Source organism: Marmota monax, unplaced genomic scaffold, assembly GCF_021218885.2.
Source record: "Marmota monax isolate L192 unplaced genomic scaffold, Marmota_monax_Labrador192_F-V1.1 WCK01_AAM20220418_F8-fsc00057, whole genome shotgun sequence".
NCBI lineage: Eukaryota > Metazoa > Chordata > Mammalia > Rodentia > Sciuridae > Marmota > Marmota monax.
The window spans coordinates 1,148,992-1,167,317 of record NW_026693933.1 but is presented as its reverse complement, the minus strand read 5'-3'; the positions used below and the strand labels follow the sequence as shown (position 1 = coordinate 1,167,317).

At 31.9% G+C, this 18,326-nt stretch overlaps 1 protein-coding gene across 9 annotated transcripts in view; it reads left to right on the top strand.

Moving 5' to 3' along the window:
• Dgkb (diacylglycerol kinase beta) overlaps positions 1–18,326 on the top strand; it is a 769,121-nt gene that overhangs the window by 361,513 nt on the left and 389,282 nt on the right. For all 9 annotated transcript variants that reach the window (XM_058585317.1, XM_058585316.1, XM_058585318.1 and 6 more), the window contains one exon: positions 5,874–6,034. In XM_058585317.1, the coding sequence (XP_058441300.1) occupies positions 5,874–6,034 (161 nt within the window). The remainder of the gene's footprint in view (positions 1–5,873; positions 6,035–18,326) is intronic.

Sequence of the window (18,326 nt, the reverse complement as noted above, 5' to 3'; positions counted from 1 at the left end):
TTTATTCACACTCTTATTAATCATTTCCCTTGCTGTGCAAATGCTTTTTAACTTCATGGCATTCCACTTATAGATTCTTGGTTTTATTTCGGTGCTTTTGGGGGCTTGATAAATAAGTCAGTGTCAGCAACAATATGATGGAGTGTTGACCCTATGTTTTCTTTTAGCAATTCCAAGTTTTCTGGTCTAATTCTTAAGTCTTGATCTATTTGGATTGACTTTTGTGCAAGGTGAATAATGGTGATTTAGTCTCATATTTCTACATATTATTATCCAGTTTTCCATACCCCGTTTGTTAAAAAGACTATCTTTATCCAAGATAAATTTTTGGCATTTTTATTTAAGTATCAAATAGCTGTAAGTAGGTGTGTTTGTCTTCATGTCTTCTGTTCTAGTGATCTTCATGTTTGTTTTGCTGCCAGTGCCATGCTGTTTTTGTTACATAGGTCTATAGTATAATTTGAGATTGGGTATTGTAATGTCTACTATTTGGTTTTCATTGCTTAGAATTGCTTTGGCTCTTCTGGGTCTGTTATCCTTCCAAATAAATTTAAGGATTTTTTTAATTCTTTGCAGAATGTCATTGATATTTGATGGAGATTGGACTGAATTTGTATATGATTTTGATAGTATGGCCATTTTTAAAACATTAGTTCTGTCTATCCAAGAACATGGGAGGTCTGCCTTCTAAGGTGTTCAGTTTCTTTCTTCAGTGTTCTCTAATTTTCACTATAGAGCTCTTTCACATCCTTGGTTAGATTAATTCCCATTTTTTTTTTTGTTGTTGTTGTTTTGCTTTTGTTTTTGTGATTATTGTGAATGGAATGTTTTATCTGATTTCTTCCTCAGCTGAATCATTGTTGGAGTATAGGAAAGCTATTGATTTATGAGTGTTGAGCTTATATCTGCTATTTTCTTCTGGTAGAAGACTCGGGTTTGCTAGATGTAGAATCATGTCATCATCAAGCAGAGATAGTTTGACTTCTTCTTTTTCTATTTGTAGCCCTCTGATTTCTTTTTCTTGCCTGATCATTCTGGTTAATGTTTTGAGGACTACACTCAATAGCAGTAGTAAGAGTGAACACCCTTGTCTTCTTTCTGATTTTAGAGGAAATGCATTTAGTTTTTCTCCATTCAATATGATGTTGGCTTTGGGTTTGTCATAAGTAGCCTTTATGATGTTGAGGTAAATTTCTTCTATCCCTAGCTTCTCCAGCAATTTTACCGTAAATTGGTGCTGGATTTTATCAAAGACCTTTTCTGCATCTATTAAGATGATTATGTGATTTCTGTCCTTAATTCTGTTTAAGTAGTAGATTACTTTTTTTGATTTGAGTATGTTGAACCATCCTTGGATCCATGAAATGTGATCCACTTTATCATGGTATGTTATCTTCTTGCTGTATTGCTGAATATGGTTTACTAATATTTTGTGAAGGATTTTTACATCTATATTCATCAATAAGATTAGTCTTATAGTTTTCTTGTTGTGTCTTTTTCTGTTTTGGGTATTACAGTGATATTGGCTTTATAGAACATATTTGGGAATGTTTACTCCCTTTCAATTTCATGGAATGATCTAAGAGAGACTGATGTACGTTCTTTTTCAAGTTATAATAGAACTCAGCCAAGAATCCATGTGGTCCTGGGCTTTTCTTTTTTGGAGGGCCTTTAATTGATGTTTCAATGTCATTAATTGATATTGGTATGTTTATGTTTTCTATATCTTCTTGGTTTTATTTAGACAGGTCTTATGTGTCTAGAAATTGCTCAGTGACTTTTAGTTTTTCTGTTTTATTGGAATATACATTTTCAAAAATAGTTTTTGATGATCCTTTGGATTTCAGAAGAGTGTGTGTTGACATTTCCTTTTGTACCTGTAATTTTTTTGATTTGGGTTTTCTCTCTTCTTTGGTTAGATTGGCTAAGGGTCTATCAATTTTGTCTTCTTTGTTGCATTGATCCTGTATATTTTTATACGAAATTTCACTAATTTCGGCTCTGATGTTAATTATTTCCTATATTGTACTGATTTTAGAATTAGTTATTCTTTTTTATGTAAGACCATAAGGTCTTAGATAAAAGGTCTCATATGATTGACCTAAGTATAATGTAGGCTAAATAATGATTAATTAAATAATGCAAGAGAGGGCCATTAATGTGTAAGTTACATGAATGTTTATGATGTTGAGGTAAATTTCTTTGTGTGTGTATACATATATTCAAACCTATCCTTGCAGTGTGAGTATACACAACCACACATGCACATTTACATACACAGAAAATCACACAAAATTTTTTAAAAAATGAATAATACTACAACATGATGAAATCATTTTTTAAAAAAATGAAAAATATTTTAAAATTTAAAAAATAAAAAATAGGAATGTGAAGGAAGAATGAAATAAGGAAAAGGAAAAGAAAAAAATAAAGATAAAATGAAAGAAAAAGAGAAAGTCTTAATGAGAGAGAAAGAACTTGTTTCTACTGCAGTGGTCAAATCTGTAGGCAGCGATGGATTTTCAGTCTTTACTTTTATTTTTAACTCCCTATTTTTGGCCACTGTCCTTGTGTTCCTCACCTAGCTGCCAGCTAATTATAGTAGTGCTCACCTTCTAATCTCCCAGTATTGGGTGGGATAGAATGGGGAGTCCTGATGAATTATGTAATCCTATAGTGTAGATGATGCAGACTTCTAGATTGAAATTTCCCGTTTGGGGGGTTTGGACTTTGGAGTTCTGTGGGTAGGTATTTGAGATTTGATCTACTCTGTATACTGACATGGAGCTTCTATCACTGATGGATTTTGGATCTCTGGGGCATCTGGAAAAAATCCACTTTTAGAACATAGGGACCAAGCCTCGGCAGGTTTTACCTTCAATATTATGGATATGAATTATCGGTTTCTTCCCAGAATCAGATGCAATTGTGTGGCCACAGTGAGACTCCTCACAGTAGCTCTTATGGGGTGCCAGCCATTATGGGATTTTTCTCCCTTGGGATCCAGATGCTAAGTGGTTCACTTAAAACATTCTTTGGTTCCATTTCAGTCTCTCAGGTTCAGGCACCTTTGGGAATTTGTTCTCCGACTGCTGGTAACTTCCCTTATGAGTTTACAAGGTCCCATCTCTGTAAGCAGCAGTGCAAGCTGCATGGGGCCAGATTCCAGTTCCCGGGAAGTTTGCCTCACCTGCCCGCAGGTTCCGGGCTCCGCCCCGGGGGAGGATTGTCCATGTTGCATTCCTGTGTCTGCCTGTACAGGGCTTTCTGCCCCCACCAAGCGCTTTCACCTCAGTGGACCACTTAGGATTTGTTTTCCCAGAGAAGCTTACCCTACCAACTCTATTAAAATTAGTAAACTGCAGGTTTCCCCAAGTCGATTTTTCTTTATTTTAAAATTTCTTTATCTGCTGGTCACGCGGCTCCTTTGTCTGCACTCCTGCATTTCCTCCACTGGCAGCTGGAGCTGTACATCTCTAAGGTAGTATTACTTGTGCTCAGATTACCAACTTTCTGTAGCTCTGTGTTTTGTTTTTACAGGTCAGTATTATGTTTCATTGAGGTTCCTTTGTTACTCGCCTGCTTTCTAAGTCTGGTGCTGAGGCATTGCTGGACCTTCTTCCTTTCTATACTCCGCCATCTTGTTCCTCTACCCATCCTGGTTATTCTAAAACAAAAGGAAAACTTGGAAAATAAGTGAATATAATTAACTGCTTTTAAATTTAATTCAGTAGAGAAATGCACACACACACACACATAAATATATAATTTTTATTTCGATGACTAGAAATTCTTATTCTTTTGTTGTTGCTGCTGTTACCAGGGATTGAACCTACAGGCATTTAACCACTGAGCCTATACCCCAGTGCCTTTTATTTTATATTTTGATACAGGATCTCGGTAAGTTGCTTAGGGCCTCCAGTAGTTACTGAAGCTGGCTTACAACTTGTGAGCCTCCTATCTCAGCCTCTTCAGCTGTTGAGATTATGGGTATGAATAACCACACCCAGCTAACTTATAGTTAAAAAAATATATATGTATATATATATATATATATATATATATATATATATATATTACTAGAACTATTAAAAAATCTGATATAAGTAAATGTGATTATTTTAGTCTTTAAATTGAAGTCATTCAATGTTTTGGCACTGAATTCAATTATGTATATATTATTAATATTCACATTTTAAAACTCCATATATATATATATATATATATATATATATATATATATATATGTAATCTTTATTTTCTTTTGTTACTGGGGATTGAACCCAGGGATGTTTTACTTCTGAGTTACACCTCCGACCCCCCTTTTTTTAGCCAGGGTCTTGCTAAGTTGCTAAGGCTGGCCTCAAACTTGGGACATTCCTGCCTCAGAATCTTGAATTGATGGAATTTTAGGGATGCACCACTGCATCAGACATATGTTTTTAAAAATAGTCAATACTTTCTATGTAATTATTGTTCATTGTACTTTTGCTGTATGCATAAAATGTTTCATAATTATTTTTTAAATCTCTGAAAGGTAAGAGTTAATGGTTGTCTCCAAAAGTAGTATTTTTAGTGTGGGACTGTGTTCATCTTCTTATAAATAATTAAGCAAATCCATTTTTAATATAACTTACTATGTTTTAGAAAATATTGACATACGAGAGTACCTTTTTTTTTTCCTTTTAACCCACTGAGTTTTTTCAATATATGTATGCTAATAGCTCTAATGAGGACAAATAATCTTTGATATTTTCTTGTTTAACAAGTAAATTAACAAGTTACAAGCCAAAAGTTGAATGTGCAAAAAAAAGCTATTAAAAATATTTGCCCACTCAAATATTATTTTGAAGTATATTTTATGTATGTGGGTGTGTGTATATGCACACATGCACAAAAGAGAGTTTAACTTAATACAACATTTCAAATTCTCATGTTATCTTTAGTGTTATTGTTGAAAAATTTTAAGTTTTGGGTCTCTTTTATGCCATGTCTCATTTTATCTTCCCAACCAAGGTTAGATTTGACAGGAGAGGAAACTAATACTGAGGGAGAAACAAAAACAGTAACACAGCAGATGAGGCTATAGTTTTAACTACTAATATATACCCACAGATAAACTTAAGAAAATTGTTAGACAAACACTGTCTGTTTGGGCCTTTTTGTTCATGTGTAGCAAATTCATTAAAATATTGATTCATGAAGATTTAGCAAGCAGAGCTTGTAGTGAGGAAAACACAAATAACAGTAGTGCAGTGTGTCCGTTCTAAGCTAAGGCTGATGTTGAGACCTGCATCTGTGGGACTGTAGAGGAGGGGCATCTGATCTGTTATTTTAGAAGGGTGGCTTCAAAAAAGAAGTGTTATCAAAACCATGCTGAAGGAATAGAAGGAAACTAGTTAAAGAGACAAAGAGCACCTGAATAGACAGAAAAAAATACAATGAACAAAAAAGAGCAGGATCTTTTTATTTAAACTAAAATTCCTCTGTTGCTATAGGAGAGAATAAAGGAGGAATGAAAAGTCTAAAATGGCATCTAAGTTCAGCAACTGGGTGGAGGGTGATATCTAGCTAAGGTGGTTTGAATGTATTGAAACCTTTGTGGGGATATACAACAGAAATGTTCATTTGGCAATTGGGTGTACTGAAAATTTGAACCATAGAACAGAAATATGTGTTACAAATAAAAGCTAAGAAAATCTTGGTATGCTTATGGTAAGATTATAGTTAATTCTTACTTTGGTGGTAGAATTAACTTTAAATGCCTTATTTAGCTTTAGAATAATTTATATCCATGAATACATGTAAACACACAAATAACAGCTTTTGTTACTTTTTAGCTTTTTTTCTCAAGATAATTTTTTTTTCATTAGGTTATGAAGGTGAGAATCTGATGAAAATCCTAAAAGACATTGAAACCAGCACAGAAATCATGTTGGACAGATGGAAGTTTGAAGTCATACCTAATGACAAAGATGAGAAAGGAGACCCAGTGCCTTACAGTATCATCAACAATTACTTTTCCATTGGTGTGGTAAGATTTTCCACTGCATCTTTTTTTTTTTTTTTTTTTTTTTTTTTTTAACCTGCCTTGGATAAACACTGTATGAAAACTATTACACAATGAAGATTTAATGATTATAAATAATTTATTTTATCTTTGTGTCAGCAAAACACCTCTTCTAATAGGCAATAATAAAGCTTATGAATTTATTTAAAGTCAGAATATCAGCATTTTATAAAATTTTTATGTGTTAAACAAAGGAAAGGGATCCATTCTTTCAGCCTGACCATTTTTGTTACTAAATTGAAGCTTAGGAATGGTTTATAAGATATGAAAATCTTAATTGTTGAGGAATTGATCATTTTACAATTCTTTTATTTACATGTATTTATCCAATAATTATGCAGGTAAAAATACATATATGATAGCATTGCATTGTATTTGATGTATGTATTTCAGTATAAATCTTACATCTTATCTCTCTCTCTTTGTCTCTCTCTCTTCTCTCTCTCTCTCTCTCTCTCTCTCTCACACACACACACACACACACACACAGACACAGACTATAAAAAGTAGCAGTTGAGTCTGTTAAATGAAGGGTCAAGCTACCTCTGTAAGCGCCCTTGAGAAAATTATTTAATCTGAATGTATTCATTTACTAGTACCATGTTATTTATTTCCTTTCTTAGAAAGTTACATATAATATGATTATAAATTAAGGACTTCAAATAATGCTACATAATAAAGACAAAATACACAATGCATTAATACTATGATGGTTATTATTATTGCAATGTATTTGTAATGCATCTTGATCCTGAGAAGTTCTTGTTATGGTTTGGATCTTGAATGTCCCCCAAAGGCTCATGTGTTGAAGGCTTGGCCCCAAGGGCAGCAATTTTCAGAGGTAGTGCTTTATGAAAGTAATTGTATTATGGGACTGTGACTTCATCAGTGGATTAATTCACTGAGAGTTTTATAAATTGATAGCATTAATGGGAGGTGGCGGAAAAAGTAGGAAGTGGATCCTAGCTGGAAGAAGTTGGTTGATCACTGAAGGAGTTCACTAGAAGGACATATCTTGTCTCCAGCCCCTTCCTTACTCTCTCTGCTTCCTGGCTACTAAGAGGAGAATAGCTTTCCTCTGCCACATCAACCATCATGTCTCTACCTCACTACAAGTCTCAAAGCAGTGAAGCCAGCTGACTATAGATAGAAGCCTCTGGAAAGTGAACCAAAATAAACTATCCTCCTTTAAATTATTATTTTCTGGTACTTTGGTCACAGTGATAAAAGCAAACAAACAAAACAAATACAGCCTTCCTTTCATATTGGTATGAAACAGTATTTTCAGTTGTTTTATGACTGTGTAACTTAAGCATAACCTGATTCACTCATTTGAGTGTACTTTTAATGATTTTAATATTTTATCCCTATTTTAGGATATTTTAACTGTCAAACAAGAACTCTAATCCCCATTTGTAAACAGTTTTGACTCCCTCCCCCAATGTTAGGCAATAACTAATCTGTTTTCTAATGCTTGTTTTAAGGACATTTTATATGAAGGAAATCATGTACTATATGGTCTTTTTCATCTTGATTCTTTACATAACATATGCTTGAAGTTCATTCATGTAAACTATGTGAATGCTATTTTCCTTTTTATTGCTGAATGATAATTCATTATATGTATGTATTATACATTATTCCTTCACCAATAGATGGCTCTTTGGATTGTTTATAGTCTTTGGATATTATGAATCATGTTAATTTTTAAAATCTCTTTAGGAATTTTTGATCATTTGTTTTGGTTACTATAATTTTTAACTCCAGAATTTTCATTTTTTAGTCATTTCTTATGTTTAATTAGAATTTTTATGTGTGAAGAATCATTGATGCTGTACTTTCCTTTATTTTTTAAATATGGTCATTTTAGTTTTTTGATATGATTATAATAGCTATTATGAAGTCTTTGCTAAGTCCAACACCAGGGACCCAAACATACTTTCATATTCTTTTGCATATTTTTGTTGGAAACTAGAAATTATATTTGTATGTCTTAACGACTCTGGATTTTCATTCTTCTGCATGGACTGTCAATGCTTGTTTGTTTAGTGACTTTTCTGTGGAGACTTTCTCCTCTGTGGTATACCCATGCTGTTGCCTCAATTTTTTTAAAATCTTATTTTGTTTTGATCCTGGCTTCCAAGATATCAATCCTGTATCAGTATAGTTAACTAGAAGTTGTACTCAAACATTTTGAGGTAGTACATCTTTTCCCCTTTGCTTTTAGATGGAACCATGTGTTCTTTGAGGATCATATTCAAAGTTCAAAAAATTAAACATTCTCTTCTGTTTATTTACATGCCCTCTCATTTAAGCAGTGATATGAAAATAACTAAGATTTCCTTTGCTTTCTCTAACAGTGTATCTCCACTCATTGTGACTATCTCATTCCCAAAGCCTACTGTTAAATTTCTGGCTAGTTTACTGGATAGTCACTTCTCTTAATCAGTCTTGAAAATTAAGGCACTGACCTCTCTTGTTCATTTGCCACAAAGATTACTACTGTTTCAGACAACTCTCAAATAATGGAGATTTTTTGATTGGCATTCACTAAAACATAAATAAATATAAAGCTTTTTAAACATGGTAAATGAAGTGAAAGAAACAAAAGTTACCATGACCTAGAATAAGGGACATCAACTTTAGATCTGATAGTCAGGAATGGCTTATATAAAAATTTTCATTTAAGAATGAGATCTGAGGAATACTGAGCTGGACACCAAAGAGATAGAAAGAACATACCAGGTCTATATAGTTGTATGTGAAGGGCTCGAGGTGAGAAAGAGCTTTGTGTCTTCAAAGACCACTTAGACAAGTGTGCCTGGAGCATAGAGGGAGAGTGGGAGTGAATGACATGAAAGGCATCTGTAGAAATGGCTGCAGTCTGGTCTGTAAGGCTCTTGGAAGCTATTGGATTTGTCATTTTAGTGATAAGCCACTGAAGGATTGAATGATTATAATCGGGAAATAAAGTAGTGCAGTTTATGGATAGCAGGATATCTTCTACTAGAGGTGAGAGTCAGACATTAATTGAAAGACAGACAAAACAAGTATCATAGAAATGATAATACAACTTTAAATATTTCCTTTTAAACCTATAAATATAATAGAATTGGTCAATGTATTCTAAAAAGCCCAGCCAATATTCTTTCTTCAAATACAGGCCATTCACTAGAGTTTTTCACACTTTGATGTATAAATCACAATCCACAATAAGTCACCTATGATTGCCAATTCAGTTTCTTGAAAGTGGAGCAAAAAATCAAAATACACTAAAATAGCAATGCATTCCATTTTGTTCTGGATTTTTACAATTATTTTTAATAATTATTAATAATTATCTCTCAGATGTAATTAAAGAGCAAAATTTCAGCATTATACTTACAACAGCCTTCCCACAGCAATTGACTTGTTTCCATAAAAACATATTTATAATCATATTTTCTTTTTATATGTAATTAAATGTTATTAAACCCAAAATTTGCATAAACAGGTTTGGAAAGAGCATCAATGACTTGATAATCATACCTCAAAATGGGAAAAAATGTTCAAGTTTAATAGATAGTAGCTTAACAACAATCTTTTATGACTTATGGAGAAAAATATTTGTTAATATAACAAGTCACTTCAAGGAAGTCAATTAAAAGAACTACTCTATTAAAAATTATTCCAGTTGCCTCATGGAGATTAACAGGAATGGAAACAAAGAGGCCAGTTTAGCATATCTTATTCAAAGTCAGGGACAGGTAAAGACACTAAGAGTCATGATCACTGAAATAATTGGATATACTTAAGAAATATTTTGAAAATAGAATTCATAGTGTTAAAGGATGAAAGAAAAGAAAGCTTCAGGGCTTAATCTTCAAGACTAAGTTTCAAGACAAAATTTTAATTATGGGATTTTGTGTTTAAAAGTCTGTGGTTACCCTGCATGGAGAACCATCAGTGGCAAATTATCTGGGACTAGTCAGTCCATGATTCACTCATGAATCTTAATCTTGTAGTTTATTCTGGCTATTGGTATGATTATGATATGCTGTTTGGTCATGACTTTATCACATGTTGGTGGAAGAATTCTCAGTAGTCAGAGGATTAACCCCACTGTTCAACACCATTCAAGCCTCTGCATCAAGTTTGTGAATGATTCATTGGTCAAAGAATGTCACATGACTAAGCTCAGATACAAGGAGTGGAAAGACAAACTTGTTCTCTTGATGGAATATAGTCACAGTGCAAAAAAGTGTACAGTCAGAAAATGAATGAAAAGTTTGCCCATTATTTTACATCTATTGCATCAAATACTTAAATCAGTATACACTGATGTAATTAATGGTAAATAGTTCAAAAAGAAGAAACTAAACTTTAGGATAAAACCTCAGGATTTATTAATACCTAGATATTTGCTAGAGGAGGAGGACCTGGGAACTTCCCTGAAAAGTAAAGGCAAATGAAGCAGAAGGAAAATTAAAGAATAAGATGTTTAGGTAGACAAAAGATTATTTCAAGAAGACAATGGCTTATTAGATGAAAACTGCCAAGAAGTCTGATAAATTAGAATGAATAAATGGAGAAATTTGGACAATAGAGTTGAATTTTTAAAAGACTATTATTTTTGTCCTAATTTTTTCAACTGATATAATATTTGTGTATATTACTTTGAGTAATATGTGATTTTTTGATATATATTGTAGAATTAGGTTAAACATATTTACTTAGCTGTTATAACTTCTTCATGGTGAAAACGTTTTTAAAATCCCTTTTTCTACAGTTTTAAGATATAAGTACCCACCTAGTCTTATGTATAGTCACCTGCTGTAAAATAGCCCACCAATATTTCTTACTCCTACTTAGTGCAATTTAGTATCCATTAATCAAATTTTTCTTTCCCCACCCCTGGTTCTTCCTACTCTTCCTAGCCTTTGGAATCCCCTATTTTATTCTCAACTTTCATGAAATCAACTTTTTAAGTTCTTATATAAGTTCATGCAGTGCTTTCTATGCCTGCCTTATTTAATGAAACAAAATGATCACCAACTCCATCCATATTGTCACAAATATTAGGATTTCATAATTTTTATGGCTGAATAATATTTCATGGTATATAAGTACCACATTTTCTTTATCCATTCATTAGTTGATTGACACTTAGGTTTTTTAAAAAAATTTGACTATTGTGAATAGTGCTACATTTTTAAAAATGGGAAGGCAAATATTTCCTCAACATACTGATTTCATTTCCTTGGGATAGATATCCATTAATACGATTGCTGGATCATACAGTAGTTCTATTTTAAATAATAACAAAGAAGGAAAATTTTATTTGTGTACTTATTTACTGTGGTATTGGGATTGAACCCAGGGCCTTGCACATGCTAAGCAAGTACCCTATGCCTGAGCTATATACCCAGCCCAGGAATTTTTAACAGAAGTTTTAAAATTTTTTTGATATTAAAGTAAAAATAGCAGGAGTGATGTCAGCAACATGGCATCTTTACTGCCCTAATCCCCCAAAACTCCACTGTAGCAATAACTCAAAGATGAATTCTCAGTGATAAATCAGAAATGAACTGAAAGGCTCCTGCACCTTGGGAGAATAAAAACAAGACTCACTGAGGTTGGTACAGAGATTCAGGATACCCCTGTGTTAAAGACCCTAACTCTGGCATAGCTCCAGATGATTAGGGAGAAACCTGTTAACATCAGTTTCATCTCAAAGAAGGAATTGGTTGGTTTCCTTGTTCAGCACCTTAACTTTTATAAGTTTTCTTCTAAGAGGATTGGTTTCTGTCTTGCCAATTTTGGAGCTCTGATGAATCTGGCACAGTTTGTTTAGTCATCTAGGGAAAAACAGAGCAGGGACTTAGCCTGGTTGACAACATTGATCCTTCACACTGCTCAGCAAAGAACAAATTCATGAAAAATTCCAGCTTTCAGTTTCCATCTGGGAAAGCATAAATCCATACATCTAATACCTAAATTTATCCAGGACTTCCCTAAAAACTAGCATCTGTCTCACTAGTCTTCAAACTCTGACAGGTTCAACATAGGTCTACAGTTCTGGAGGAGAACAGAAATGGAGAATTTGTTACAAACCAAAACTCCCATTTTATGCATAAGCACAAAGCAATCAGACAAAAATACTGCTGCGCCTTCTCCCTAGAGAGTCAAAGAGTTGGTCAAGTCTTCAAGAACCTCTCATCTGGTTAATTGGTGAGGCTTTCTGCATAAAATTAGTCTGTGAGGACTGGGAGAGGCAGCTGTCAACTGTGAAGATACTACTGACACAGAACACTAAGGAAAATGAAGAACTAGGCAATAGTGTTTTAAGCATATAAACAAAAGAATTCTCCAGAAGCCCATCCTAAATAAATATTTATATGATTTACTTGACAGAGAATGAAAAATAACTTTCATTAAAAATGTTCACTGAATTCAAAAGAACAATGAATAAACAAGGATAAATTTTCAACAAAATGATAAAAAAGTATCAAGTAAAAACCCTGAAACTGAAGAACATAATAAGTGAACTGAAAATTCATCAGAAGCATTGAGCAGTAATGTAGATCAAGCACAAAAAAGGATAACTTGAAGACAGATCACTGGAAAATATTATCAAAGGGCCAAAGAAAAAAAGGAATGAATTGAAGAGTGAGAATGAAAAATGAAAAGAAAAAGGAAGAGTGAAGAAAACTTAGGGCACTTATGGAATACCATCAGGTGGACTAAGGTATACATTCTGGATATCTCAGGAGAGGAGAGATATAACCAAAACTATTCTAAGAATTAGCTCTTATACTTATTAGCTGTGGAGAAGAAAATGGACAACAAGATCCAAGAAGCCTAAGTAGAGGTGAATAAGATGAACTAAAAAAAGCACACTGAACACATTAAAATCAGGTTGTTAAAATTATGAGACCAAGAGAACTTTAAAAGCAGCAAAAGGAAAGTGACTTGTCACAAGCAAGGGAAAAACTATCAAGTTAACTGATGACATTTGCATGGGAATTTCAAAGTCATGAGAGAGTGGGAGGATATATTTAAACTGTTGTGGGATGGCGGGGTGTGAGAGGACTGCCAACAAAAAATAATTATACACTGTAAAGCTGTCCCCTGAAATGAAGGACAAAGAAAATCTTTCTCAGACAACAAAACTGAGAGAGTTCATTGCCTCTAGAAATGCCTTACCAGAAATGCTTAATATAGTTGTTTAAGTTGAAAAAATTGGAATGCTAACCAGCAACAAAACAGCACAAGAAAAGATGACATCCATTAATAAAGGTAAACACAGGAGGCTGTACTCCATAATGTTAATGGGTAAATCACTTATACTTCCAGTGCAAAAGTTAAAAGCAAAAAGCACTAAAAATAATTATTACTAAAAATATATAAATTAGAACATATAATATGAAAAGATGTAAAATGTGATAAAAGCAAAAAACATGACATGAGAAGTTAAAATATAGTTTTTCACACAGTTCAACTTAAGTTGTTCTCATCTTAAAATAGAAATATCCTTTCTGTGTGCAGGTAACAAAACTAGAAATCAATAGCAAATCTGAAAATTTCACAAATACAATAATTAAACAACATACTCAAAAACATCCCTTTTATCAACAAAGAAATCAAAAGGGCAATTAGAAAAGATCTCAATACAAATGAAAATTAAAATATAACTTACCAACACTTAAGGTTTGCTGCAAAACTAACAGGGTGGTTCATGTTTGAACATGTGCATTAAAAATAAGCATCCTAACACTGTAAAAAAAAAAGTTAGAATAAACCAAGTCCAAAGTTAAAAGAAAATGGCAAATCTATAGGAGAAATAAGTGAAATGGAAAATTTTTAAAAATAGAAAAAATCATGAATCTTTTTAAAAGAAATTAATTATAATTGACAAATCCTTAGCTAGAATAAGAAAAAAAGAAGACTCAAATGAAATACAATAATAAATTAAAGAAGATACATTATAAGTGATACAACACAAATTTTTAAAAGGGACTATTAAAAACAAATTGAACAAGCTAGAGGAATAAAAAAGTTTCTAGAAACAAAGTATCAATTACGAAAAAATAATATGAACAGATATATAAATTACATGGCAATTGAATCACTAACAGAAAAACTACCCAACAAAGGATATGTGGAGCTAGATAACTTCACTAGTGAATTTTGTCAAACATTTAAAGATGTAATGCTAATATTTCTCACATTCTTCCAAAAAAAATCAAATAATATTGTTAAAAGTCCATACCACACAATGCAATCTACAAATGCAGCGTAAAATCTACAAAATAGCCCAATGACATTGTTTTATAGAGACAGGAAAAAAAAAAAAACATAAATTCATATGTAAATACAAAATTCCACAAATTAATTTCAAACAAAGCAAGAGGTATAACACTTCCTGAATTCATACTGTATTACAAAGCAACAGTAATTCACAAAGTATGGCAGTGGCATAAAGACAGTCATATCGACAATTGGAACAATATATACAATAGGTTGCCAAAATATACAATAGAAAAAAGAAAATGTTTTTAAAATACTGTTGAGCAAACTGGATATTCATAGTTAAAAGAATGAAATTGAACCCATATAGCACGCACACAAATTAAAGTAGATTAATGAATTAAGTGCTTACTTGAGATTGTAAAACTCCTGGAAGAAAATGGATGAGGAAACTTTATTGACTTTGGTGTTGGCACTGATTATTTAAAAGCACAGGCAGCAAAACCAAAAATAAATAAGACTATATCAAACTAAAATGCTTTTGCATAGCAAAGGAATTAACCCACAGAGTGAAGCCAGTTGATGGAATGGGAGAATGCATGTGCTAATTGTTTATCTAATAAGTGATTAATCTTCAAGAAAAAATAAAGAACTCCCATAATTGAATAGCAATAAATAAATACTGATAACATTATTATAAAACAAGCAAAGTTATTGCATAAATGTTTCTCTAAAGAAGACATTTAAAATAATGAACAGCTATATGAAAATATGCTTAATATCACTAATCATCAAGGAAATTTAAATCAAAATCACAATGAGATATCACTTTATGCCTATAAGGATAGCTATTTTCCAAAAAATAAAGATGATTAGTATAGCCAAGGATGTGGGGAATTGGGACTCTTGCAGAGTTGGTGTGAATCAAAATGGTGAATCCATTATTAGAAACAGTGTGGAAGTTTCTTAGAAAGTTAAAAATATAGTTATCATGTAGTATAGCAATCCCACTTTTTGGTATACATCTCAGAGGATTGAAATCAGGATCTTGAAAAGATTATCCCTCCTGTATTTATTGTAGCACTTGTCAACATCCAAGGTATAAGAAGAAATATTTTTCTAATATTTGAATAATGTTACAGAACAGCATATATATAAACAACAAAAAATGATGTTGAAAAAATACCAATGACCATTGATAGATTAATTATAAGGAAAATGTGATATCTTTATATAAATGAATATCATTTGCCTTAAAAAGAAGTAAATTCTTCAATAAAATATGCAACAACAAGGACGAGCCTTGTGGGCATTATCTAGGTGAAATAAACTAGTCACTGAAAACAAAATACTGCATATTTTCACTTATTTGAGGTACTTAAAATAGATCCACAAAACTGAATAATGAATAGTGGTTACCAGGGCTGTGGGCAGGGAAAGTCAAGAATTATTAGTCAATGAGCATAAAGTTTCAGTCAAACATATAAGTTCTAGAGATCTCTAAATCATTCATTCAAACTGTAGTCAATAATAATGTTCACTATTTTACTATAAAATTTTATAAAGAGGGTAGACATATGTAATGTGTTCTGAGAAAATAACAAAGGAAGAGAGAAATAGGGAGGAAAGAGAAAGGAGGAAAAAAGGGGGGGGGCAAGAGGAAAGGAAGGAACGAAGGAAATTAAAGAGACTCAAATAAGATGTAGTTAGGTACCTAGTGGGTCAAGTGACATCCTGAAATTTCACGAAACAGCTTCTATCTCATCTCAGGTTACAAATGCTTCAGATTCAAGATTTTGAAATCTCAGTGACTTCAGTGTTACATTTAAGCAGATGCCTCCTATTTTATTTGGGTTCATTTGGATTTCATGGTGATATTCCCACACATGCACATATCCCGATGATTGTATCCATCATCTCAATTCCCCTCAGGGATCTGATATAATTCAGTCATGTGGGAAGTACATATGAAGCGGATCTAAAAATCCCATCATCTGAAAATTTTAGAACAGATTCCTAGATAATTCTTAGGTCCAAGATAAAATTCGGAAACTGGTAAGCTGCATAGGACATATACTATTCTTATATATTGTGAAATTTCAAAAGAAAATCTATAACTTTTCATCTTGTAGGATGAACAAAAAAATAAGGGATCTTACTATTCTTTCAAGAAATCAGATATAAATATAATGTAAACTCAGAGAGAAAATTCATTAACAATAATATAGTGATTCTATACATGCATTGGGAAGAATATACATAAACTTATTATTTACATATATTCTATAGATAATAATACAAATATGTACATGTAAATGGCAAGAATATGGATAACTATATTTATGTGTAGTCAATGGAACTGTTATATGTATAGATGTAGATATAGAAAATGTAAACAATAAATATACCTATAATTTTTTTTGAGAAAGATCTATAAAAGAGAACACCTTAGAAATTTGATTATCACAAACAGGTAAATAAGAAAATATAAAACATTAAGAATGATAAATAATGTGAATAAAAATTTTAAGGCTATATTTCAGGAAAATCATCTTTATAATTTCTTTATACTGTAATAATAAATTTGTAGAGATTCTTAATGATAATTATTTGACCAAAATAGCATAAAGCCAGGTATTGGCACCAATTAAAAAGACATTAAAATATTTAGAAATTTAATGATTTCAATTAAATATTACTCTAAATTTTTCAGATAAAATGAAAATAAAAAATGAATTGGCATTACTTAGATGTTAATCTATAATGGCAGGGTTCATAGCAAAGCCTAGTAAAGTATGTCCCAAACTGTCCAGAAACAAAAATTACAGTCATAATGGTTTTATACTTTTTAAAAAAGTTTTTTAAATTATGGAATATAATAAAATATTCAAATAATCAAAGACCAAGGAGAAGTGCACAAAACAAACAAAAATTACGATGAATTAATGACAGTAAGATATCTTGGGAGGAAACACCAAAATAGTAATTATACATAAAACACAAAGCCTTATCTTCCAAATAAGTAAATAGAATATATAGAAAACTGGCAAGAACATTTTTAACAGAAAGAAATGAATGCACAGCATAATTAAATCAAGATAAAACCAAAGCTCTGGAAAATATTTAAGTTATTATGAGTACATCAACTGTGTTCTGGCAATTCAGAATAAATTGAATATTTTTTTATCCAAATATAAAGAACTGAAATTTGTTGAAGAGGGAAGAGTAGCATGTAAGCCAATGGATCTCAAACTTAAGCATATTATCAGGATAATGTGAAGAGCTTTACAAAATGCCAAATTTCCACCATTCACATTTTTAAAATTTAGTATGTTTGAGATGAAGTCCAAAAATTTACATGTCTAACAAGAACCCAGGTAATCCCAGTATTGCTTGTCTAGTATCACACTTCAAGAACCCCTGCTTTCAGCATATAGTCAAAGGGGAAAAAGTAGAACTAAAACTGGGTTCTATTCAATTTACCTATCATACCTTTACTCTTAATACTAAAAAAAAAAAAAAAAAAAAAATAGACTATGGATTTTAATGGGAAATTTTCCCAGTTTATTTTACATAGTTAGAAAAACTTATTATAAATATTTCATAAATATATACCCAAAAAGAAAATTCACATGCAAAAACTGTAAACAAAAAGTTATCAAGTGAATTCAAATAATATATGCAAGGACAAAAAAACTTGACCAAGTAGGGTTTTTTAAGGAAGCTAAAATGGGTGTAAATTAGCAGAGTTGTTTAATTGAGGTGAAAAACAGGGTTGCCACTTTTCATAATTAAAAGCTAATTAGAAGAACATGTACAATGTTTTCTATAAATCAATAGCTAAAATATGGAAATTATAGCATACTAAAGATATTCCAAATAAAATCAAGAAGAAAACAAAGTTTTCTATTATTATTCCAGTCAATACTTCTAGAAAAGTGAGCTAACTTCATGATAAAAAATTTAAATGTCCCATAAATTTGACAAAGGTTATTATTTTGAAGGTGATATATAGTCATAGTAAGTA